Source organism: Oryctolagus cuniculus, chromosome 19, assembly GCF_964237555.1.
Source record: "Oryctolagus cuniculus chromosome 19, mOryCun1.1, whole genome shotgun sequence".
Taxonomy (NCBI): Eukaryota; Metazoa; Chordata; class Mammalia; order Lagomorpha; family Leporidae; genus Oryctolagus; species Oryctolagus cuniculus.
Window position 1 is genome coordinate 19,258,532 of NC_091450.1, and position 25,000 is coordinate 19,283,531.

Consider the following 25,000-nt stretch of genomic DNA (forward strand, 5'->3'; position numbering starts at 1 on the left):
AAACACCTATTTGCATAGTCTTGAGTATTCCCACTTTACAGAGGTGGAAACTGAGGTTGCGTTGCTCACCCAGCATCCCATAATGAGGAACTGAAAGCTCAGTGCCTGAAAAGGAGTGTGTTTGGGGAGTGTGGACCGCACACTTGGCAGGGCGGGGCTCTGTGCTTATAGGGTCTCTCCACCCAGTAGCCGTTTGGGGGGCTGGGGAGAGACTATCCCATACATCCGTGGTTGCTTAGCCGTCTCCCTGGCCTCTGTGTCCGCAAAGGACCAGTAGCACAGCCCTCTGCCCACCTGTCGTGGGAACTTGAAAACATTTCCAACCGTTGTCAGATGTCCCCAGAACTGACCTGAAGCCCGAGTCCCGTCTGGGCCCATCAACTCCATGGTCTCTGTGTCACTCGGTGCAGAAGCGAAATCTCCTGCAATGGCCCGGGGGTCCCACACGGCCGCCCCTTCCCTGTGGCTCCTGGGCATGCTGGCCTCTCTGTTAGTGGTCAGAAGTGCCGAGTGCGGTCCTGCCCTGGGACCTCCGCACCCACTGTTGTCTCCGTTTGCCTCACGCCGCTGCCTCCTTCCATCCTTTATGCAAATCCCCTGCTCTGTGTACCTGCTGTTAGCACACACTGGCACTGTCTGCATCCCAACCTATTTCTGTGCCTCCATATCTGTTTTTACCATCTGTCTCCTCTCCCTAGGGGGTCAGAGGGCACAGCCTCTGTCCCCGTTCACTGCCGAGGCCGCAGCCCTGTGGGTGGATGGGTGCTGTCTGTCCTGTTTCTGCTGGGCCAGGCATGTGCCTGGTGCCCCCACAAGTCCCTGGGATGGGGCAGGAGGAGTTGAGGTAGCTCAAGAACGTGACAAGAAGCAAGACGTGGCTGGAGGGGACCCCCAGTCCAGAACGGCCGTGGTCCTTGAGGGGCGGGGCAGGGCAAGCCAGCTGCTGTGACATCTGGGCACCGCCAGTGGGCGGCCAGGCCTCTGAGGTCACTTCAGTGGCCGGAGCCCTGTTAGGAGGGGGGCCTCAGTGTCCTCTCCCTGTCTCACCAGGGTGCTCTGTTGTGGGTCTTGGGTGTGAGGATTTGGGTGGGACTCTCGCCTGGGCAGGGCCAGGAGCACCTTCGGCCATATCCCGTCACCAACGCAATGCTGGCATCGGCTGCCTTTGCGGGCGCCTCTCACCGGGTCCTGGCAGGGACCTTTGAATCTTCATCTCGCGTTTTTCAGGACTGCGGTGGAAAATGTCAGCCCCATGCTGCAAGCAGGGTTGGGGTCCCTGACCCGGCGGCCCCCGCTGTTCCTTTGCTTAGCTCTCCCGCCTTCTGGCTGCCCCTCGCCAACCACCTGTTGCTCTGCTCCACGGCGGGTCCCTTCCTTCGTTGTGCGCTGCAGGAGTGAAACAGAAACGTGCACCCGAGACCGGTACCTGGCTTGGAAAGAGCCGCCATCGTGTGACAGGCCGAGTGTCCCCTACGGAAGTCCTTGGGACCAGAAATGCTTCTGATTGGGGAAGTTTCTGGTTTTTGGCGCTTCTGCATACACACTCTTGGTTGAGCGTCTGAAACCTGAGACACTCCAAAATCTGCAGCTTGTGGGGTGTCCTGCTGGTTTGGGGTCAGGATGCCCAGCCTGTGCCACGGTGTGACTCTTCCTGGTTGAGTTAGATTCCCCGGCTTGGACTCCTGTCAGTCCTGGGTGTGGTCCCGTATGGCCGATGACAGGCTGCTGAGGTGGCCCGCCTGGCCTGGGCCCCTACTCTGCTCTGACCGATGTTCCTGTCCTTTCATTCCTTGGGTCTCTTTCTCCCCTCCCCTCCCCTCCCCTCCCCTCCCTCCCTCCCACCCTCCCACCTTCTTCCTGGCCTGTGTAAAGAGACACAATGTCCGCCAGGAGCCCTTTTCCCAGAAGTCACCATTGTGACCTCTTTCTAGGGCTTCTCTTCTCCTCCGCATCCGGGGTGTCCTTGGTGTGTGGGTGTTCCTTCTTTCCCCGCCTGTTTGACCTAAGGGGTATGCCTACACAGTGCACGCACCTGCCTTTGTTCCACGTGGCCCCACGTCAGCACGAGAACCGCTGAGCCTGCGTGGTCACCTTGCGGGGAGAGGCCCAGGTGTAGGAGTTAGGAACTGGGCCCCTGCCCCGGCACTGGTGGCGCCCCTTCCTCTGTCTGCGTCACTGTGTATTCACTGTGCAGCTTGGTGAGTGTAGACAGGTGCACATCTGTGAAACTGTCGCCCCGTCTATGCTTTAAACGTGTCCATCACCTCCAAAGTTTTCTTTCCGTGCTTGTGCCCTGCCTGCGTTTGGATCATTTCCTGCTTGGCTGTTGGGACTGCACTGTGGCTGGCAGGAGGGGGCTGTGCCAGCTCCATACCCTCTGCAGGTAACAGCCAGCCTGCCGCAGTGGAATCTGGGCGTCACGGGGTCTTGGAGCCCAGTGTGCTGGGGGGGATCTGTTGTCCCTGTCCTGGTTTTCCATTGGTGAGACCCCACCAGACCTTGCAGATGTAGGTACAAGTGCAGCTCCGTTCTGGGGTGTTAATCTGCGAGGCGGTGCCTACGTGCCTGGGCTGCACCCGGTGTCTCCAAATAGAATCCTGGCTGAGTGGCATCCGTGCAGAGACACGTGGACCGCGGGGGCTGAGCAGCGCCGGGTACTCGCCGTGCATGCCCCAGGAGAGGGACTCATATCCTTGGCTCCTGCCAACTGGCTGTGGGGACTTTCTGGGCCCTGGCTTACCAGGAGGAGGCAGTGTGCTCACACCGTGAGCCCTACCTCAGTGGTCCCTTTGTACAGCTTCTCCTGTGCTGCTTCTGCAGCCTCACCCCGGCTCCGATCTCCTGGCCTGACCCCGGAGGCTCCTCCCCGGGGTTACTTCAGTGTGAGTTAGGCAACGCCAGGCCCCTGCTCTGAGCTCACCCAGGAGGCCCATGGCACCAAGGACGGATGTCTCTAAAGTCATCCCTTGGGATCTGACAACTGCAGGTGCTCAGGCGAGGAATTTGCTTATAACCTAGGTACATCCTGCTGTGGTTACTCAGGGTACTGAGTGCTGTGTGCACAGCCATAATACTGTGCTGTTTATGGTGTGGTGAAGAGGAGGAGGTGCTGTCCGTTCAGTACAGATGCGGTTGTTTTTCTGTTTTTTGATCATGGACTGCTTGAGCCCTCAGATCCAGTGTGGAAAGCCCAGCCGTGGAGGGTTGAGTGTCCTCTCCTCACCATGGCTTCGAGACTGCCTGTGACCCCAGGCAACTGCTCCAGCCCCCCTCGTGGGTCCTGGGTTACCACTCTTGTCACTTCCTCTGCCGCCCCAGGGCCTTTGCATGTGCTGTCCCTTCTGCCTTACATGTGCTCCTCCCCGATCTCTGTGCAGTGTCAGTGTCGGCCGGATGTCCCTCACCCCCCCGCCTGTGTTTCCGGCACCCTCCCCCATCCTTCATGGCACATGTCACCCTTGAGCTTGTGTCTTCAATGGCTTCCAAGTCTTGGGAGGCAGAGACAGGGACTGATTTAGCCCTACGTCTCCAGGGCCGGGCAGGTAGGTGCCCAGGAAACACTCACTGTGTGGTTAGTGAACAGATGGCTGAATGACGGGAGCCCTGCACTTGGTTGCCAGGAGCAGAGACTGGGGCCGCGTGGGTCGTTTCCCCTAATCCTCCTGATTGCTCTAGAGTTAGTCTTGTTTCACTGTTGAACACGTGAAGGCCGGTGAGGCGGATGGACTTGGGCCCCATCGGGGACATCTGGCAGTATCTGGAGACATTTTTGGAGGAGGAGGAGGAATGTTCCTGGCACCTGGTAGGCAGGGGCGGGGATGCTGTGACATGCAGGAGGGTCCCCACATGGCTCAGGTGGCAGTGGTTCCAAGATGGAGCAGCTGTGCAGAAGGGCCCAGGCCAGGGAGCGGTGCACACAGGAGCCCAGAGCTGACCCTGTGCCCTTTACCACCTGTACTGCTCACGTCCAGCGGTGGCGGTGGTGGTGGCGGTGGCTGTGGCGGTGGTGGCAGTAGGAGATGTGGAGGGTAAAACATTCCTATGACCCTTATTTCCTTGTTCTGCGCAGAGGATCTTGGACCCCGTAAGGCCTGAGGGTGTTTAGTTGGTGACCTGCCGTGCGCAGCCTAGGGCTGGATGCTATGGCTGCCAACCTTGCCAAACCATTGCAGGTCCACACACACCTGGGTTAGAGGCACATGCCCATCTCCCCACAGGTTCAAATCCCAGCTCCGTCTCTCTGGTTCCTTCCTTCCTTCCTTCCTTCCTTCCTTCCTTCCTTCCTTCCTTCCTTCCTTCCTTCCTTCCTTCCTTCCTTCCTTCCTTCCTTCCTTCCTTCCTTCCTTCCCCTTCTTTCTTATTTATTTATTTACTTGAAAGTCAGAGTTACATGGAGAGAGGAGAGGCAGAGAGAGAAAGGTCTTCATCTGCTAGTTCACTCCCCAATTGGCCACAACTGCTGGAGCTGCGCCAATCTGAGGCCAGGAGTTTCTTCCGGGTCTCCCACATGGGTGCAGGGGCCCAAGGACTTGCGCCATCTTCTACTGCTTTCCCAGGCCATAGCAGAGAGCTGGATCAGAAGTGGGGCAGCCAGGACAGGAACTGGTGTCCTTATGGGATGCCGGCACTGCAGGCAGCGGCTTTACCTGCTACACCACAGCGCCAGCCCCTCTCCCTGGTTCTTGAGGCCGGGGAAGTGACATGAATTCTCTGGGCCTCGTCAGCCTCACCTGCTAAGGAGGGTGCTTTGATCCTCCTGACTTTGTAGGACTCGGGTGGACCCGCGCGTGCAGACGCGTGGCGCCGGGCCTGGCGTGGCACCGACAGCTGTTATTCCTGGCACCCAGTACGTATGTGCTGTCTGCTAGCTTCCAACTCGGCATTTAGATATCTTCTAGCCTGAGATTCCCGCTGCTGTTTGCTTACTCAAAGTGTGAACTGGTGTTATTCTTGTTCTTTCTGGGGTAGTGCATGCAGAGTAAAAAATAATCAACCGGGACAGAAGACAATAAACAAAAAACTAATAGTCGCCGTCCTGGCCCCGGCTTCCGGCCGGCCTCCTGCAGACCAGCTTCTCTTCTCTACTTTGTTAAATCCTTCTAAGAAAAGGTTCCTGCCTAGATGTCTGTGTGTGTGTGTGTGTGTGTGTGTACGTACATACGTGTGCATACGTAGATACCGCTGAACCTCTGTGTGTGTAGGTTCTGAACCCGTGATTCAGCCAGCTGTGAATTGAAAATACTGGCTCAAAAAAAAAAAAAAAAAAATTGCGAGGGAGGCATTGTGGAACAGCGAGGGAAGCTGCCACTTTGGACACAAGCATCCCATGTCCCAGAGCCTGGTCCCAGCCCCGGCTCCTTTGCTCCCCACCCCCCTTCCCACTAATGCACCTGGGAAGGTGGCTGATGCTGGCGCACGTACGTGGGTCCCTGCCCCCCAGGTGGGAGACCAATGGCATTCCTGGTTCCTGGATTTGGCCTGGGCCAGCCCTGACTGTTGCAGGCGTTTGGGGAGTGGACCAGTGCATGGAAGATCTCTCCCTGTCTTTCACTTTGCCTTTCAGATAAATGAATCCTTTTTTTTTTTTTTTAATTGCATCTGTATTGAGCAGGGACTGACTTTTTTTTCACTTGTCATTGTTCCCTGAGCAATACAGTGTAACAACTATTTGCATAGCATTTACGGTGTGTTAGATTATTGTGAATAATCTAGCGCTGCTTTCAAGTCCATGGGAAGATGTACTTAGGTTCTGTGAGAACACTGCCATCTCATCTAAGGGGCTTGATAGCCATGGATTTTGGTATCCGTGGGCTCCTGGAAGCAGCCCCCTGCGTATGCTTAGGAGGACAACCCTGTAAATGCGAGTGGTGGTACACGCAGAGGAGAGTAGTTCTTATTTTATTTATTTATTTGACAGGCAGAGTGGACAGTGAGAGAGACAGAGAGAAAGGTCTTCCCCTTGCCGTTGGTTCACCCTCCAATGGCCACTGTGGCCAGCGCGCTGATCCGATGGCAGGAGCCAGGTACTTATCCTGGTCTCCCATGGGGTGCAGGGCCCAAGTACTTGGGCCATCCTCCACTGCACTCCTGGGCCACAGCAGAGAGCTGGCCTGGAAGAGGGGCAACCGGGACCGAATCCGGCGCCCCGACCGGGACTAGAACCCGGTGTGCTGGCGCCGCAAGGCAGAGGATTAGCCTAATGAGCCACGACGCTGGCCTAGGAGTGTAATTCTTTGTGGCAATCAGCACTTGGATTCCGATTCCTGACTCTGCTGCTTGCAGAGTATGGGATGAGTTTTTGTGTCTGTGAAAGGGACTTAAGTATAGTTCCTTGGTCCTGGTGTTGTCTGTGAGGGGGAACTGTGATGCCAGGCACTTAGGACCACGTCTGTCACACGCCGCCAGTAACCTGAATGGACTTCACTCTTTTTTTATTTTTTTAAAGATTTATTTATTTTTTACTTGAGAGTCAGAATTACAGAGAGAGAGGAGAGGCAGAGAGGGAGAAGGAGAGGGAAAGGGAGAGGGGAAGAGAGAGGGGAGGGAAGTGGAGAGGAGGAGAGGGGAGGGAGGTCTTCCATCTGCTGGGTTCACTCCCCAATTGGCTGCAACAGCCGGAACTGCGCCCATCAGAAGCCAGGAGCCAGGAGCTTCTTCCGAGTCTCCCACGTCGGTACAGAGGCCCAAGGACTTGGGCCACCTTCTGCTGCTATCCCAGGCCATAGCAGAGAGCTGGATTGGAAGAGGAGCAGCTGGGACTAGAACCTGAGCCCATATGGATGCCAGCGCCTCAGGCCAGGGCTTTAACCCACTGCACCACCGCACCAGCCCCGAACTTCACTCTTAGCTTTTATGTTTTTAAAAAAACATTATTTGTTTGAAAGAGTGAGAAAGAGAGGGAGGGAGAGATCTTCCACCCACTAGTGCTCTCCCCAAATGCCTGCAGCAGCCATGACAAGGCAGGCAGGAGGAGGCCCGTGTTCATTTCTTTCCCGTCTCTGCTCAGAGGTCACCCTGGCCCGGAGGCCTTTTCTGCCTGCCCAGTATCAAGCCAGCTGCACCCAGCTGCCGTCACGCTCTGCCCCTTAGTTCCTCCGCAGGCCGTTGGCTGCTGTGGACGCACACTTAACTGCGGATTATCTCCTGGTGGTATCTGTGCATGCAAAAGGGTGAGCCTGTGCAAGGGTGGAGACGCTATCTGACTTCCCAAAGATCTTGGCGCGCAGTGATCTCCTGGGCCTGGTTGTCCACCGAGCGATGGACGCTCGGAGGGTGGATGTTCAAATATGGAGCACGTGGCTACGTTACTGCTGCTGGCGTGCTCTCGCCCCAGGCCTGGGTGACTGAGCAGCAGTTCAAGGTCACCATCACTGACCCCTGTCGTCTGCTCCGTCCTCTCTGTAGCTTTTCCCTCGCGTCCCTCAGTTGGCCTGCGGGTCCCGCAGAGGCCTGCTTCCCTCGTGCCCCCAGCCCTAGCCGAGAATCCCCTCTTGGGTGCTGTGTCTTGCAGATGGAGTGGTGGGGGTAGGGGAAGCCAGAGGGGAGACCTGGTACTTGGACATTCCCGTTACAAGTGCAGCTGAGCTGAGAGGGAGTCGGGGTGCCACTTCCTGCCTGTGTTCAGCAGGGCTGCGGTGGCAGTGCCTTGTGAGGGTGACCCCCTAGGAGAGAACCACGGTGGTGCTCCTGGGAGGTCCAAAGAGTGGCATCAGGAATGGGCTGGAATAAACCTATGGTGCTTAGTAGACAGAATGGTGGCCCAGCTGGGTCCCCGACCCACCCCCGCCTGCTCTGACCGTGTTTTGGTCTGTGGCAAAGAGGAGTTAAGGCCGAAGAGGGAAGGCAGGTTGCTGGTCTGCCGGCCCAGCGTGGTTGGTGATCGGGGGTATCCGGGGCAGGTCTGTAATCCGGAGAGCCCTTCTGAGTAGAAGGAGGAAGAAGACCGAGAACCAGAGAGGGCCGTGTGGGAAGTCAGCCTGGTGCCACTGACTGAAGATGGAGGAAGGGGCCGTGAGCCCAGGACGGTGGGTGGCCTTGGGAATTTGACATTGCATGGGAAGGCGGAGTCTCCTGTGGGGTGCCTGCGAGGGATGCTGCCCCACCCACGCCTTGGTAGTCACCCAGAGGGACCGTTTTGGGTCTCTGACCCCCAGAGCAGGTTAATGCAGGTACATGGTTGATTGTGAACTTGGCAGTATCTTCAGCTCTTCTACTAGGCCCGACCCAGAGTTCTCGTGGGTGAGATTTGTGAGTTACCTATGGCTAGGAACCCACGTGGAAGTGGGGGACTCCCTAGCAGTCAGCCCTCTGGGGTTGGCACCCCAGCCTCAGCCGGCTGTGAGACTTGTCTGTGCCTTCCTTTTCGTCATTTTCCGAGTGGGCATGAAGACTCCTCCGTGAGTTAGTTTCTGTAAAATGCAGGCATGTAGCTAATGCCAGGGACTGGGTTCTCGGTCTCAGTGGACCCTGATTATGTTAGCTGTGGATCAATACAGACCTTATTTGTTTTAATTCTAAGAGAATAGAGGTTACTGCCAATAGCCTTTTTTTTTTTTTTTTTTTTAATTTATTCTTAACTACTTTAGAAAGCAGAGTGATGGCGAGAGGGAGATACTCATCTGCCAGCTCCCCGCTGAAATGCCCGCAACAGCGAGGGCTGGCTGACCCCAGGAGCCCAGGACTCCATGTGGGTCCCTGACCGTAGATTTCAGGGGCCTGCTGCCTCCTAGGGGTCTCAGCAGGAGGCTGGATTGGAAGCAGGGAAGCCAGGACGTGAAGTGTGAGGCGGGGAGCCCTCTCCCGAGTGTGAGTGTACACCCAACACCGGCCAGGCTCTGCGTGCGTGCGATCGTAGGGTTTTAGGAGGGAGAGGCCAGCCTTGGTTCCAGAGGTTATGTAATTTGCATAATGTCATGCAGCTCCTGCCTATGAAAGTGGCTCAGAGACCACATGGAAAAATGGAATTAAAAGTATAGATTTATTTTGGTGCAAAAAAGTGGCTTTTTTTTCATAACAGGCATTTCCGTGTGGCTTTCAAAATTTTTTTGTACCAAAATAAACTCATACTTTTAATTTCACTTCCCACGCATGCTTTGAAGTCCCCGTGTGGAGAGGGGAGTGAGAGCTGTCAGGAATGGGCCTGGAGACAGAAACTCGGGGCTGGGGGGAAGCACAGGACAGGGCAGAGCGGAGGAAAGTCGGGGATTCAGGAGCAGCCAGTGCGGGGGCCTGGGGGCCTGGTGACAGCACTTAGGTGAGCCTCGGAGAGGGTCAGGGATGTCCTCGGGGCTGGGACATCGGATTCTGAGTTCTCCAGTGTATCCTCGTCTAGCGGATCAGAACTGGGATTGCTAGGGTGCTTCGTCTGGTGAGAGCAAATTCACGTCAGAGCTGTGTGAACAGTCAGGTGAGCTTACGGGAGAGGCTCACGCAGTAGGAGTCTGGGCTGCAGGTGCAGCTCCATCCAGCAGCCTGCAGAGACACCATCTCCACTTCCTTCATCTGCTCTTTTTGCCACGTCAGCTTCATTCTCAAAGCTGCTGCCGTGTAAGTTAGTGTTTTGATTTGTTTCTTTTTGTTACATCTTTTTAAAATTTTTAAAGATTTATTTATTTGAAAGAGTTACACAGAGGAGAGGCAGGGAGAGAGAGAGGTCTTCCATCTGCTGGTTCACTCCCCAATTGGCTGCAACGGCTGGAACTGCGCCCATCTGAAGCCAGGAGCTTCTTGCGGGTCTCCCAAGTGGTGCAGGGGCCCAAGGACTTGGGCCATCTTCTACTGCTTTCCCAGGCCATAGCAGAGAGCTGGATCAGAAGTGGAGCAGCCGGGACTTGAACCGGTGCCCATATGAGATGCTGGCACTGCAGGCGGCAGCTTTACCCATTACACCACAGCGCCAGCCCCATCCTCATCTGTTAAATGGGGGGAAGAGCATCCTGCATGCTTCTTGGCAGAACCGAGTGGGGTCTGTCCATGAGAGATGGGCGGATTGAGCGCCACAGCTGAGGGCAAGGGGACATAAAGAAGTGACTGAGGGTGCTGGCGTCATGGCACAGCGGTTAAGCCACCACCCACGATGCTGGCTTCCCATACTGGAGTGCCAATTCGAGTTCTGGCTGCTCCCTGCTAATGCACCTGGGAAGGCAGTGGAAGGTGACCCAAGTACTTGGGCCCCTGCCACCCATGTGGGAGACCTGGGTGGAGTTCCAGGCTCCTGGCTTCTGCCCGGCCTAGCCCAGGCCTTTGCAGCCATCTGAGGAGTGACCCAGTAGATGCAATATCCTTCCCTCCCCCTCCCCATCCCTCTCTCTCCATCTCTCTTGCTAGCTCTGCCTTTCAAATAAACTAATACATCTTGAGGATAAAGAAGGTGACCGAGCTGCCGGGCTCTCTGATAGGAGCAGCCTTGGCTGAGGTGCGCCTGGCCCCGACGTGCGGTACCTGGGCTGTGTGGTGGTATTCTCAGGACCTGTTCCTGTGGCTGAGCCTTGTGTCCAGACGGCTGGGTCCACGGACGCCCCTGAGCAGAAGCCAAGGCGGGCAGTCGGGCTGGCCTGACCCCCAGGGCTCCCTGGGTTCCTGCCCGCGGTGCCTGCAGCTGGGGCCACACGTGAGCAGCGTTCTTGAAGCAGAGGCCTCGCCGCCTCTCCCTTTGCAACCAGCCCCACATTTTTGTCCCCTAACAGGGAATGAGAGTCCCCCTCGGTGCCTCTTAGGGTTGAGGTCATTGTTTCTTTGGGTAAAGGACAGACCAGGGGCCCGACCAGTGAGGGTGGTGCTGGGCCCACTGTGACCGCGGCCACTGTGGCCAGGGGTGGCAGTGAAAGTTCACGTGCAGAGTCAGACTTCCCCATTTCACATCTGCCCTTCCTCCTCCCTCCCTCCGTCCCAGGGCTGCCATCTGGCTTGGAGCAGGAAGTTGGAAGCCCTTGGGTGTGCCGGCTGCAGAGGAAACACCCGGCCTCGCGGGGCGTTCCTGGCCTCTGCTTCCCGGGCCGCCCCTGGCCATCGTTGGGAGCTGGCTTCCAGGGCTCTGCTCCTAACAGCCCTCCTTGATCTGTTGCAATCCCACCTCATCTTAACCAGAACCCCTCTGTAAAGGGGGGCGTGCCGGGGAAGGGGTCAAGGAGCTGCTGAGGTTCACTGGGGGGCGAGGCGGGGGCAGAATCTGAATCCACATCTACCCGTCCAGGAGGCACGATGGGGTCACAGCTAAGCTCTTCTGGGATGGGTTGCTTTGTATAAAACAAAAGCAGGGCCAAACCAAAGAAGGAGATGGTGCCAGGAAGGGAAGGTGTAGTTTTGTTTTCTTTTTAATTTGAGAGAGAGAGAGAGAGACAAAACGCCCATCCTCCAGTTCACTCCCTCAGGGTGTGCAGCAGCCTGGGGCCAACGTGGGGAGCCAGGAGCGCAGCTGAGTTGCAGGTGGTGGGATCCCAGCGACTGTCGCCTTCCCCGCGTCTGCACCTGCAGGATGGCGGGAAGGTGGAGTCAGCCGTGGAGCTGGGAGTTAAACTCAGGTGCTCCGATGTGGGAAGCGCGCGCTCAGAAGGCGTGGTTTTAGATCAGAGGCGGGCTTAGTAATCCCCAGACACCTGTTGGGTGAGGAGGATCGGAGACAAAGGTAACTCCAGCGCTGAGGTCTGAGGTCCTTGGAGTGCAGAGGTGGTGACATGAGTAGGAATGTCACTGCCCAGGTGTGGGCAGGGAGCAGGAAGGCTTCTTAAGAGAGGAGTATCTCGGTTGGGTTTGGAGGTGTTCAAGCAGAAAGACATCACAGAGTGAGGGTCTAGCCCCAGCTGACTGAAGAACTGTCCCTTTCGCTGCCTTGTGTGTGGGGACCATGGCTCTCGGTCTCCTGCGCCGGGAACACTGTCCAACACAGACTCGCTAAAATGCACCTTTGAGGACGTGCCCGAGCTGAGTTGGCACGTGGAGGAATGGGCAGTCATAGAAGCCTCAGGGGCCGAGACCAGGATCGGGTCCTAAAAGGCAGTAGGGAGCTACTGCAAGTTGTCCCCCCCCCCCCCCCCCCGGGAGAGGCACAGTCAGGTCTGTCTCATTTGTTGATGTGCGTGTCCAAGTCCATGCCTTTTCCTCTCAGCGGGAGAAGCGGACTGCTTTTTTTTTTTTTTTTTGGACAGGCAGAGTGGACAGTGAGAGAGACAGAGAGAAAGGTCTTCCTTTGCCATTGGTTCACCCTCCAATGGCCGCCACGGCCAGTGCACCGCGCTGATCCAAAGGCAGGAGCCAGGTGCTTCTCCTGGTCTCCCACGGGGTGCAGGGCCCAAGCACTTGGGCCATCCTCCACTGCACTCCCTGGCCACAGCAGAGAGCTGGCGTGGAAGAGGGGCAACCGGGACAGAATCCGGCGCCCGGACCAGGACTAGAACCCGGTGTGCCGGCGCCTCTAGGTGGAGGATTAGCCTAGTGAGCTGCGGCGCCGGCCCAGCAGGCTGCTCTTAAACACACAGATATCTTGTACTCCACAGCGAGGCATTTTCTGCTGTCAGATGGGCAGGTGTAAGCGTGTTGTAGACGGTGGTGCTTGGCTCTGGCTATATGGAGTGTAAGCTACTGGTACCACCAGGGCAGAGCATTTATCTAAATCTAAAGTGCGTGTGCTCCATGCCCCAGCAGGCTCTCTTGTAGCAAGTGTTCTTACACACAGGCGCGCTTGTGCGTGAAACGAGGCACCTCCCCAGGTTATTTACCCAGTGCTGCCTTGTTTGCGAGAACAACCCAGGTGCCAAGGTAGCAGGGGACCGATTAAAGTCAGATGCACCTGTATGGTGGATTACAAGAATGAGGAAGCCGTTTTGTATGATTTAAAGTAAGGTACAGATGAAGCTGCCTTCCACTCCGTGTTTGTTTTTGTTACCTGCCATAGACTGTTTTCTGGAACGGCGCCCAAGAAGCCAGTAATGGTTGTTGCCTGGGGAGAGGACAGGGTTGGGTGAGGGCTAGGAAATGGGGTGGGAAGAAGGCTTGCCCCTTCTGCTCCTTGGTCCAGGAGAACAAGAATGAGGAAGGTCTGTGTTGCTGATAAAGATCGGTTTCCAACGCTATTGAATGAAGCAAGCTACAGAACCTAGTGCAGGTTGTGGTGCCTTTTGGGAAAGCAAAACAAGGTCTTTCAAATGGGTTGCGGAAAATGGAATGAAAAGACAAGCTTATTTTGATGCAAAAAGGTTTTGAGATCTATACATTTTTTTAAAAGGTTTATTTTTTATTTTTATCTGAAAGACAAAGCATGAGAGAGAGAGAGAAAACACTTCCATCTGCTAGTTCATTTCCCAAGTGGCTGCAACAGAAAGGGCTGGGCCAGGCTGAAGCCAGGAGCCAGGAACTCTATTTTGCCCTCCCCTATGTGGCAGGGACTGAAGCCCTTGGGCCACCATCCACTACCTTCCCAGGTGGATTAGCAGGAAGCAGGGCAGCCGGGACTTGAACCAGAAACTCCGACATGTCTTGCTGCACGGTGCTGGCCCTACCCAGCTTTTTTTTTTTTTTTTTTTTTTCATAATATGAATTGCCTTGAGCTTGAAGACCTCTTGTGTGTTTGAATGTGAGTTCCTGTGTGTAAGACATTAGCAATGGTAGCTTGCCTGTGAGTGGGGTGGGAGACTTTTCACTATATACCTTTCTGTGTAGTTTGAAAAGTTTTAGCATATACATGTGTTGTCTATTAAAAAATAACATAAAGAGAAAAAAAGAGACATAGATAAATGTGTAGGTAGATAGGTGGATAGGCAGGTAGATAGATGGGTGCATGGGTGGGCCCACGGATGCGTAGACACGTGGATGGGTGGATGGGTTTGTGGATGGGCAGGTGGCTACATAGGTGGATGGATGGGTGCACTCATGGGTAGGCAGGTGAGTGCTGCACAAGTGGATGGATGGGTGGGCAGACAGATCTGTGTGTGGGTGTGGGTTACTCTGGCTTTATACTCAGTGGGACCTGAGAGGGTGGAAGAGGAGGTATTGGGACGCTGTGGCAGAGGTCCAGACGAGGAGTAACTGGGGCCAGCTTCCATTACTGGAGCGTCTGCCATACGAGCTGTTGCTGTGTCTGTGACCGCGTGCAGTGAGCCCCAGAATTGTTTTCTCTCGAGAAGGGCAAATTCCTTTGGAATGAGCTTTTTCTGGCATCTGCTCAGAAACTCTTTAGCCCTTAATAACCACCCACAGTGTAACCTCTCTCAAGCATCACCTCCAGGATTACCAGTGGTGTGAAACCCACTCGGAGACTCGGTCTTTGATGGAGTTCTTACTTACAAGGCTGTCTTCCAGAAGGCGTGCACTTCGTCCTTTTGGGGTTTCTTTGTGTCTGAGTACTTCTGAGCTGAGTGTGTGTGTGTGTTGGCCTTGCGATGATTATTCATTAGTGAGTCTTTGTTCTTGGTTCTGGAGAAATAACTTTGTGTCGTAGAATAGTTGCGCTGGGGAACCTTTCTTCTGCCAAGGGCCATTTGGTTATTTATAACATTGTTTGCAGGCCACACAAAATTATCAGCTTAAAAATTAGCCTGCTAGAGACGTATTTGGATTTCGAGTGCTCCCTGCGGTTGCCTTGGCAGGGCCAGACCAGATGATTTCGAGGGCCTTGTGTGGCCATCTCTGCTCTAACAAAGTAGTTCAGGGACCTGCTTCCCTCTCCTTACCTCTTTAAAAAGTTTTTTAAATCAATTTATTCGAGAGACAGCTTAGCGAGTGAGTACTCCCTTCCACTGGTTCACTCTCCAAATGCCTGAGCCTGTAGCCCACAGCTGGGATGTGCATCCAGGTCTCCCACATGGGTGGCAGGGACCCGAGTACTTGAGCCGTCACCTGCTGCCTCCCAGGTGTGCCTGAGCAGGGGATTGCAGTCAGGAGCCAGGGGCAGGTATTTTTTTTTTCTAAAGATTTATTTATTTATTTGAAAGAGTTACACAGAGAGAGAGGAGAGGCAGAGAGAGAGAGAGGTCTTTCATCCACTGGTTCATTCCCCAACTGGCTGCAACGGCCGGAGCTGCGCCAATCAGAAGCCAGGATCTAGGAGCTTCTTCCAGGTCTCCCACATGGGTACAGGGGCCCGAGTGCTTGGGCCATCCTCTGCTGCTCTCCCAGGCCATAGCAGAGAGCTGGATCAGAAGTGGAGCAGCCGGGTCTCGAACTGGCACCCATATGGGATGTCGGTGCTTCAGGCCAGGGCGTTAACCCTCTGCATCACAGTGCCGGCCCCAAGGGGCAGGTATTACATCCAGACATTCATGGGGTGCTGGCATTTTAACTGCTATGCCAAATACTCACTTCTCCTTCTTGTTTTTAGAAGTCAGACTATTAAAAAAAAAAAAAAACCTGTACTGACCTTAACTGTTTTCAAGTTCACTGCTGGTCCATGTGTTTGTTTTTGTGTGTAACTAGATCCCTTTACTGGAATGCATGGCACATGTACTTGGATCACTTGTGTCATCTCTTTGCTTTTTTGCTTTTAAAGATTTATTTATTGGAGAGGCAGAGTTAGAGGGAGAAACAGAGATCTTCCATCTGCTGGTTCATTCCCTAAATGGCCACAATGGCTGGAGCTGAGCCAATCCGAAGCCAGGAGCTTCTTCTAGATCTCCCACGTGGGTGCAGGGCCCAGCTAACAGGGACATCCTCCTCTGCCTCCCAGGCACATTAGCAGGGAGCTGGGTCGGAGGCAGAGTAGCCAGGGCTGGAACGGGCGCTCCAGTATTGGATGCCAGAGTTGCAGGTGGCAGCTCAACCTGCTGGGCCATGACGCCAGCCCCCACTTTCCAGGTTTCAAAGAGAAGCCAAAAAATCCAGTTTTTATGACATGTTTTTAACTGTTGGCAGCTAATCTAATTTTTTTAAAGAATGCTTGAGGGGCTGGCGCTGTGGCATAGCAGGTAAAGCCACTGCCTGCAGTGGCGGCATCCCATATGGGCACCGGTTCATGTCCCAGCTGCTCCACTTCTGATCCAGCTCTCTGCTATGGCCTGGGAAAGCACTAGAAGATGGCCCAAGCCCTTGGGCCCTTGCACCCATGTGGGAGACCTGGAAGGAGCTCCTGGCTTCGGATTGGCACAGCTCCAGCTGTTGCGACCAATTGGGGAGAGAACCAATGGATGGAAGACCTTTCTCTCTCTCTCTCTCTCTCTCTCTCTCTCTCTCTCTGCCTCTCCTCCTCTCTCTGTGTAACTGTGACTGTCAAATAAAATAAATAACTCTTTAAAAAAAAAAAAAAGGCAGATTGTCAGAGGCGGTCGGGGAGGGGGCAGATCTTCCATGCACGATTCACTCCCTAAATGCCCAGAGAGAGAGATCTTGCGTCCACTAGTTTGCTCCCCAAATGCCCCCGACAACTGGGTCTGGCCCAGATGGAAGATGGGAGCCAGAAACTCCATCCTGGTCTCCAGTGTCGGTAGCAGGGACCCACGCACTTGTGCCGCCGTCTGCTGCAACACTTCTAGGACCTGGCCCTCAGGTGTTACCCACAGTGGTGGTGATGATGATGATGGTAGGGAACAAGGTGAGTCCTTGAGTGACAGCTAGGAAGGTAGGAGGCCGCATGCACCTAAAGGAAACCTTTGGTTTGCAAGAGAACATTCCTTGGGCTTCCTTTAAATGGGATTCCGTCTTTTGTGCCGCAGGCTCTGGGCCTTTGTCTGGTTGGGTCCCTCTGTCCCCCAGGACTTGTTTTCTCTGGGTTTCTGGCCAGCGCTCCGCAGAGTTCCCATGCTCCTCCTGAGAGGTGCTCACGGTGCGGGATCTCCTGTGTTTGTGCCTGCAGGACTGGAATGTCACGTGGTACACCAGCAACCCCGACTTCACCAAGTGCTTTCAGAACACGGTCCTCATGTGGGTGCCTTGTTTCTACCTCTGGGCCTGTTTCCCCTTCTACTTCCTCCACCTCTCCCAACATGACCGGGGCTACATTCAGATGACGCATCTCAACAAAGCCAAAACTGTAAGTCTCCGGGATGGGGGGTAAGGGGTCAGGGTGGGGCTTACTGGGGAGCTGGGCATGGCCCTAAGTTCCCTCTCCTCAGAGACAGGCGGAGAGTGCGGTGGGCGGAACCTGGACTCGAACCTCACCCCTGCCTCTGGCCACTGCGTCACCCCCAAGCAGATGCTCTCACCTCCCCCAGCCTTGGTTTCCCGAGTTGTGCCATGGGGATGGTAGGCTCTTTCTGGAGAGACTATCGGGAGACTATTGAAAAGGTCTTCCTTTTTGTTTGTTTTATGTTTTTATCTGAGAGACAGGCAGAGTGCCTGCCGTCCCCTGGTTCACTCCACAGATGCCCTCAGTGGCCAAGGCTGGGAACTGGGAGCTCGGTCCAGGTCTCCTGCGTGGGTTGGGGGGAGCCCATCACTCCTGCCACTCACCACTTGCTGCCTCCCGAGTCAGAGCCGTTGGAGCCCCGGGCACTCTGCTGCGGGATGCAGGTGTCTTTTATGCATTGACTTATTTATTTGAGAGGTAGAGTTACAGAGGGAGAGGGTGGGAGATCTTCCATCTGCTGGTTTACCTCACAAATGGCTGCAGTGGTCAGAGCTGAGTCGATCCAAAGCCAGGAGCCAGGAGCTTCCTCCGGGTCTCCCATGTGGGTTCAGGGGCCCACACTCTTGGGCCATCTTCTGCTGCTTTCTCAGGTGCACCAGCAGGGAGCTGGATCAGAAGTGGAGCAGCCAGGACTCCAGCCCAAGTGCATAGGGGATGCTGGTGCTGCAGGCAGAGGCTTAACCCACTGCGCCGCAGTGCCTGCCCCTTCTGCAGGCTTTAAATTCAACTTACAAATAAAGCTTGCAGTGTTTGATTCAAGAGCAACCCCTTTCACCGGCTCTTTCACAGGTTGCATGGAGTCAACCTGAATGTCCAGGCAATCCTGATGATCTCTGTTCTTTTGCTCTCTTTCTTTAAAAAGATTCATTTACTTATTTGAGAGGCATAGTTACAGAGGGAGAGAGAGAATAAGAGAAGCCTTTTGTCTGCTGGTTCACTCCTCAAATAGCCACGACAGCCGGAGCTGGGCGATCTGAAGCCAGGAGCCAGGAGCTTCTTCTGTGTCTCCCATGTGGGTGCAGAGGCCCAAGCACTGGGCCATTCTCCACTGCTTTCCCAGACCATAGCAGAGAGCTGGATTGGAAGTGGAGCAGCTGGGACTTGAACCAGCACCCATATGGGATGCTGGCACTGCAGGCAGTGGCTTTACCTGCTGTGCCATAGTGCCGGCCCCTGTTGGTTCTCTTTTTTTTTTTTTTTTTTTAATTTTTTTTAAAATTTATTTGAAAGAATTACAGAAAGAGGTAGAGACACAGAGAGATCTTCCATCCGCTGGTTCACTCCTCAGATGGCTGCAACAGCTGGAGCTGCACTGATCTGAAGCCAGGAGCCAGAAGCTTCTTCTAGGTTTCCCACACAGGTGCAGGGGCCCAAGGACTTGGGCCATCTTCTACTGCTATCCCAGGCCATAGCAGAGAGCTGGATGGGAAGTGGAGCAGCCGGGACTAGAACCGGCGCCCACATGGGATGCTAGCGCTTCAGGCCAGTGTGTGTTAACCCACAGTGCCATAGTGCCGGCCTCTGTTGGTTCTTTTTGAAGCCGTCGTCCGGGACTCATTTCCTTGCACCCTGCGGTGGTTGTGCCGAAGCCCTTCGCCTCTCATACACCTGCCCAAACCTGCCTGGTTCCTACTACAGTTCAAGCCTATCTTAAGACGTTATCTACCAGGCAGATGGAAGCAGCCTGAGACCCAGTGCACCCCAAGGGGAATGGCCCAAATCCAGAGCACAGGGGCGGCCTCCCAGCGCACGTGTCCAGTCCCAGCATGCCCGTGCCGGCGATGTGGTCGCCATCCTGGGCAGAGACGTAAGGCGAGACTGTGCAGTGCCAGAAGACACAGAGTAGCCGAGTGCTGCAGGGCCACGGGGACCTTTAAATGGGTGTCACCAAGTCAAAGAAGCCCATCAGAGCAGGCTCTGGGCTGTCCCCTTGGCTCCCACTGATGCCACCGTGGAAGAGGCCACGCTCTGGGCACCGCAGCAGCTGAGGACGGGGTGGGGGATGGGAACTGACAAGGTGGAGTGCAGGGACGGCCCGTGTCCTCGCGTGTGCGCCCCTGCCTGGTGATGACCATGCGACAGTGCGTGGTCACGCCCATGCTGCTGGAAGCTGGTGGGGAGAGGCCTGGGTAGGGGCAGGGCAGACGGGAGCTCTCACACCATCCCCTTGGTTGTTCTATGACCCCAAAGCTGCTTTTTGGCTTTTAAAAGAAATGTCCTCTCTCTTACTATCCGTGTAATGTCTTGCTCTCAGACCCGGGGAAGCTCTCGGTACGTTTCTTGGGCAGCAGTGTCTTCTCTAAGATGCAGATGGGGTGTTCCCCTCGCCTTGCTCAGATACTCTCCGGGAGCTTCCAGAGGTCCTCCCGCAGCCCCGCGCTGTCAGCTCCAGGCTGTCCGCCCACGCCTGTCGTCCACGCTCGTCGCTGATTCCACAGCAGCGACAAGCCCTCCGAGCGTGTTTCCGTCTGTCCCAGGACCTTTGCACTTCCCATTCCCTTTGCCTCAGTCGTTCCTCCCTCCAACCTCGCCTGCTCAGAGAGGCCTCCCCCACCCCTCCCTCTTACCCGGAGAGTCCTGTCTGCTCTCTGACATGGTCTTAGGTAATTTTCAGCGTGTTTCTTGCTGCTAGAATGTCGGCTCCAGGAAGGTGGGGACTCTGGTCGCTGTGGTGTCCCCGGCACCTTCCTGAGCATCGGTGGCATGAGCGTGGCTGGATGAGTGGTGGTTGTGTGGGGACCTCAGCGTGCAGGGGCTGCAGGCCGAGCTCTTGGGTTTGCAGCTGCTGCAGGAACAGCAGCCAGCCGGCCTGTGGGCATGGCTCGCTGCCTGCAGCCGGGCGAATGAATGCTCAGGTGTCTCCTCGCCCTGGGCCTTGGCCGTGTTCCAGGAGAGCTGTGGCGCACAGCTCCGAGGTGCAGCTGCTTCCCCGAGGACGGCTCCTCGCTGCCCCTCTGAGACCTCGTTTGCTTCCCTGCAGGCCTTGGGGTTCTTGCTGTGGATCATCTGCTGGGGAGACCTCTTCTATTCTTTCTGGGAAAGAAGTCAGGGCACGCTCCTGGCCCCGGTGTTGCTGGTCAGCCCAACCCTCCTGGGCATCACCATGGTAAGTAGGGGCCCCTCTCGGCCACCTGCCAGGCACCAAGGAGACCCACAGGAGTAGCTGGCATTTAGAAAGGAGAGGATCTCCCGGTAAAACCTGACTTCTCTTGAAAACCCTGAGATCTGGTGGTGCTGGACACAGTTTTTCAGGGCAGCCATCAGCCAAGGCATGGGCTGTCCACTTTTCCCTGGTCCCCACTGTGCCTTATTGCCCTCCCTGCCTCCGAGGCTGAATGGCAGGTGCCATCTCCAACCACACTTGTTGAGTACCTAAGGCATGTCTGGAAGCTTTCGGGCTGTGGGGTAGGACTGAGCAGGAGGGTCCCCGGTTGAGTGGGTCCCTCCAGACGGTGACGGCTGACGTGGGGCGAGTGGTCACCATGCGCCTGGCCAGGTTCTGAATGTTGTTAGCTCCAGAAGTTCATTGGCTTCTCGGGACAGCCCTGTCCCCATCTCACAGGCGAGGGAAGTAAGGCACATGAGCAAGGGTCACACAACCCCCAGGGACCCGGCGGTCATGCTCTTAGCTCCCGCCTTGTGCAGCCTTGGTCACAGGGCACTGTGGATTCAGGGCTGTCCCCGTGTCTGAGCTCTGAGCCTCCCTGAGGAACTGGGCAAGTTCTCGAGTGTTATTAAACAAGGTGGGAGGAAGCGGGAGGCGGCACCTTCTGAGCACCGAGAGCCGTTTATTTGTCCAAGGGAGGGGTGGTGATGAAAGGTGGAAGGGAGCGTGTGGGAAGGAGGACCAGTTGTGCTCTGGAGCCTCTGGGGGAGGCGGGGATGTGCCAGCGACGGGGGACTGGGCTGGCCGGGGGATGGGGGGGTGTCCCATGAGCCTTCACGCACCACACAGTGTCTGCAGTAGGCACCGTCCTTGTTTCTTACCCATGCACTCATCCCCCATGTTGGAGATAAGCCAGTCGTGGGTCAGAGAGGTGGAGGAGCTGGCCCAAGGCCACACAGCACATGTGGCACAGTGGAGGCTCAGGTCCTGTGACTGGCACGGGAGCTGGGCTGCCCGCAGGCAGCTCTTACACCCCCGAGCCAAGTTCTGTCCTTTCCCCAGCCTCCCGTGCTCCCAGGACCCTGGGACTGTGGGGGCTTGAGGGCCTCCCTCTAACAGCTGTGTGTCTGTGCCCGTCTCTTCCAGCTGCTTGCTACCTTCTTAATACAGCTCGAGAGAAGGAAGGGGGTTCAGTCCTCAGGGATCCTGCTCACATTCTGGCTCATAGCCCTGCTGTGTGCCCTGGCCATCCTGAGATCCAAAACCATGACTGCCTTAAAAGAGGTAAGTAGTGGCCTTCTCCTGGGTGGGCCGGATGCCGTGGGAGCCATGGGACGGCCCACCCAGTCCTCACCAGGTCAGCTCCAGCTTTGCTCTAGAACCTTCTTTCCTCCAAGCCCCACTTGGCAGGGCAGCTGTGAGGGACCCAGGGGCGACACAGCACTGTGCCCTGAGCCTCTGGCCGCAGAACGTGGCCAGGCCGGCTCCCGGGAAGGAGCCACGTTTGCAGAGTGGCCGTGTACCCAGGGCAGTCTGGACGTGTCCTCAGGTTACCTTTGTGCCGTCAGCCACCACTCTGGCTGGAGAAGTTGTTGACTTGGCTGCCGCGCGTGGCTCCTAGGAATTTGGATGTGTGTGCGCTTTGAGGATGCAGCCTGCTGTGCCCTGCGTGCCGGGGCTTATCAGGGGCTGGCAGGAGGCAGAGGAAGGGAGAGGAGCAAATGTTTCGTGAGCTGCGCGGTGTGCACAGCATAGCTGTCTTCAGTCGCCACGGCCGCTGGTGGCTGGTGTGGGCTGGGCCTGAGTGGTTTTATGAATAGGTCTTTCGACTTCTCACCAGTATTACTGCGATTTCTCAGCCTCAGCACTAATTGATGTTTTGGGCTAGAGATGTTTTTCGTCTTGTGTTTTTTGTTGTTGTTTTAAGATTCATTTTGTTTATTTAAAACAGAATTAGAGACAGAGAGGTCTTCCATCACTGGTTCATTCCCCAAATAGCTGCAATGGCCAGGACTTGGCCAGTCTGAAGCCAGAAACTTGGAACTCCATCTAGGACTCCCACGTGGGTGCAGGGGCCCAAACACTTGGGTTATCCTCCAGTGCTTTTCCAGATGCACTAGCAGGGAGCTGGATCGGGAGACTAGAGCCGGTGCCCATAGGGGATGCCGGCATTGCAGGTGCTTAACCCGCTGCACCAAGGTGCCGGCCCCTCGTCTTGTGCTCTGTGGGATGTCAGGCCCCTTCCTGGCCTCCGCCCCTGCCCCCAAGTTACCACAGAAGAGTCCCCTGACACTGCCACATGTTCCCAGGGAGGCAGAATCAGTTGAGGATGACTGGACTGTTTGTGGGTGGGGAAACTGAGGCAGGAAGAGGAGAAAGAAGGTGACACCAGGCCCCACAGCCGCTGCCAGCAGAGCAGAGCCAGGCCTTGCATGCAGCTGTCTCACTCCCCTTTCCTGACTCCCTTGCTCATCGCAGGGCACCCTCCATGGGCCATAGTGGGTGGTGCTGCCTGCTGTGATGTGGTGGCCTTTCTTCTGTCCCAGGGGAGGAGGCCAGATGGCCATGACTGGGGCTGCAGCCAGCCCTCCCAGCACTGGGATGACTGGGCAGTTCACAAAGCACCGAGGTTTGCTCAGGTCACGAGTCTGGAGTCCTTGAGGTCCAAGGTCAAGGGGCCGGCCCTGGACCCCGAGTCCCAAGGTAGCGAGACAGAGCATGGGTGCAGACTGGGGCTGCCCCGCCCTCTTGCCCTCCTCTACCAATGGCCTCCAGCCGCCATCCCCACGAGGCTCTGAGGGTCCAGCCTCTACAGGAGCTCTGGGGGGACAGACCATGGCCCAGCCCCCTCAGCCCACTCCCGGGACCCATCAGTTCTGCTTCCCTCATCCCCCCAGGACGCCCATGTGGACCTGTTCCGTGATGTCACCTTCTACATCTACTGTTGCCTCGTCCTGGCCCAGCTTGTACTGTCCTGTTTCTCAGACCGCTCACCCCTGTTCTCAGAAACCATCAATGACCCCGTAAGTAACCCCACGCTGCAGGGGGGTGGGAGCACTTGTCAGCTGCTGTCTCCCTGTCGCTCGCTGTGGGTGCGGAGAACGCTTGAGGTGCGTCGGCATTTGGGGCGGAGGGAGTTGGCGCCAGCTGGGAGAATTCAGAAACCCGAGTGCCAGTGTGGGCTCCTCCGGGAGGAACAGAGCCAGAGAAGTTCGCAGGCCATTGATGAGATCGCGTGTATCCGTGTGTGTGTGTATGTGTGCCCGTGTGTGTGCCCACGTGTGTGTGTGTGTGTGCATGCGTGTGTGCGCGCGCTCTGACTTCTGGCCTCCTGGTGTTGTCTGCCTTTTCCAGGGCTCGTTCTTCCCGTGGCCGGCAAGGGAGGGGAGTGGGCCATTAGGAGATGCCCACTGTGGTCCGGCTAAGAATCCCAGGGCTGTGCCTAGTGCTTCCTGCTCAGCCTGTCGTGTTCAATCCTCACACCAGCCCTGATAGAATTGGTGGAATTGCTTTTCCCATTTTAGACAAAGAAACTGAGTCACAGGGAGGAGAGTGCCTGGGGCAGGTGCAGGCGCAGATCTGAACGCGGGATTGGGTGATTGGCAGAGTCGGGTGGCTTCTCTTGGGTAAGACCTGCTCCAGGGCGGGCTCTGAGCTGAGTGACAGCTTTTTTTGTGTTGGGCTCTGAACCCCAGGAGGCAGAGACCACTCCACAACCTCTGTGCCTGCCCCAGGGCCTGGCATGTGGTGGCCCTCCTGCCCATTTGCTGCTGCTGTTGTGTTGTCGGGGAGGCACAGAGTAAACCTTCTCCTTCTCAGAGAAGGGAGAGGTCTGCCCGGGGCCTGGGATGGCAGGTGAAGCTCCCTGGCTGCCTTCAGCCTCCTCTCGTATTAACAGGGAAGAAGTGGGGAGATCACACTTGGAGACCTGCAGGACCACTGGCAAAACGCTAATGCTTTTTCTCTAAAAATTTTATCTGTTTATTATATATATTATTATATATAGAACGTAAGATTTCCCATCTTACCCATTTTTAAGTATACGCCTCGGTGTATTAGAAGCCTTTTATCTCGTTCAGACCCCCGTTACCCCAAGTGGGGCCCCTAGCTGGCAGTGTCGATGCCACCTGGGAGTGGGTTGCACACAAAAACGCTCGGCCGGAACCTGCACTTGCACATGGTCTCCAGGGGATTTGTGTGTGTGCTAAAGTGGGAGGCGCACCCATCTAACCTTGCAGTAGCCTTGAAAGGGAGATTTTTCTTTCTTAAGAAGAAGGGAGAGATTGTGCTGTTAGATCCTAACGCATACCCTAGATCTGACGGTGGAGGCAGCATAGTGTGATGGAAGAGGAGCCTCACGGTGCAGCTGGGCAGACCCTGGGCTCGTAGCCCGCGAGGTGCCTTGATGCCTTCAGTGGACATGCGCTAAGCACCTGTGGTTTCCATGTTTGATGCTGGGAGGGGGTGTGTGCAAAGTAGACATGGGTGGAGCTGAAAGGAGGAAACACCCTTCTGCTACCATCTTGGCCTCAGTGACTGGGGCCTGTGGATTAAACTGATAGAAGATTCATAGAAGAAAATGCTTGTGAGTGGACTCGGGAGCAGGCCTCACAGAAGAGAAGACAAAGCCTGGGGCAATGGTGAGGTCTGAGGACTTGGAGACAGTTTTTTTTTTTTTTAAAGATTTATTTATTTGAATGGCAGAGTGATAGAAAACAGAGAGAAAGAGAGATCTTCCATCCATTAGTTCACTCCCCCAATGACCACAACAGCTATCTTGCACCAATCCGAAGCCAGGAGCTTCTTCCTGGTCTCCCACGTGGGTGCAGGAGCCCAAAGACTTG

The 25,000-nt window shown here is 55.8% G+C and overlaps 1 protein-coding gene across 1 annotated transcript in view; it reads left to right on the forward strand.

Annotated features, from left to right (window-relative positions):
- The window catches only part of ABCC1 (ATP binding cassette subfamily C member 1 (ABCC1 blood group)), a 130,811-nt gene that overhangs the window by 26,297 nt on the left and 79,514 nt on the right, over window positions 1-25,000 (forward strand). The window contains exons 2-5 of the mRNA XM_051847486.2: window positions 16,778-16,954; window positions 20,031-20,156; window positions 21,303-21,440; window positions 23,054-23,179. Coding sequence (XP_051703446.2) covers window positions 16,778-16,954; window positions 20,031-20,156; window positions 21,303-21,440; window positions 23,054-23,179 — 567 coding nt within the window. The remainder of the gene's footprint in view (window positions 1-16,777; window positions 16,955-20,030; window positions 20,157-21,302; window positions 21,441-23,053; window positions 23,180-25,000) is intronic.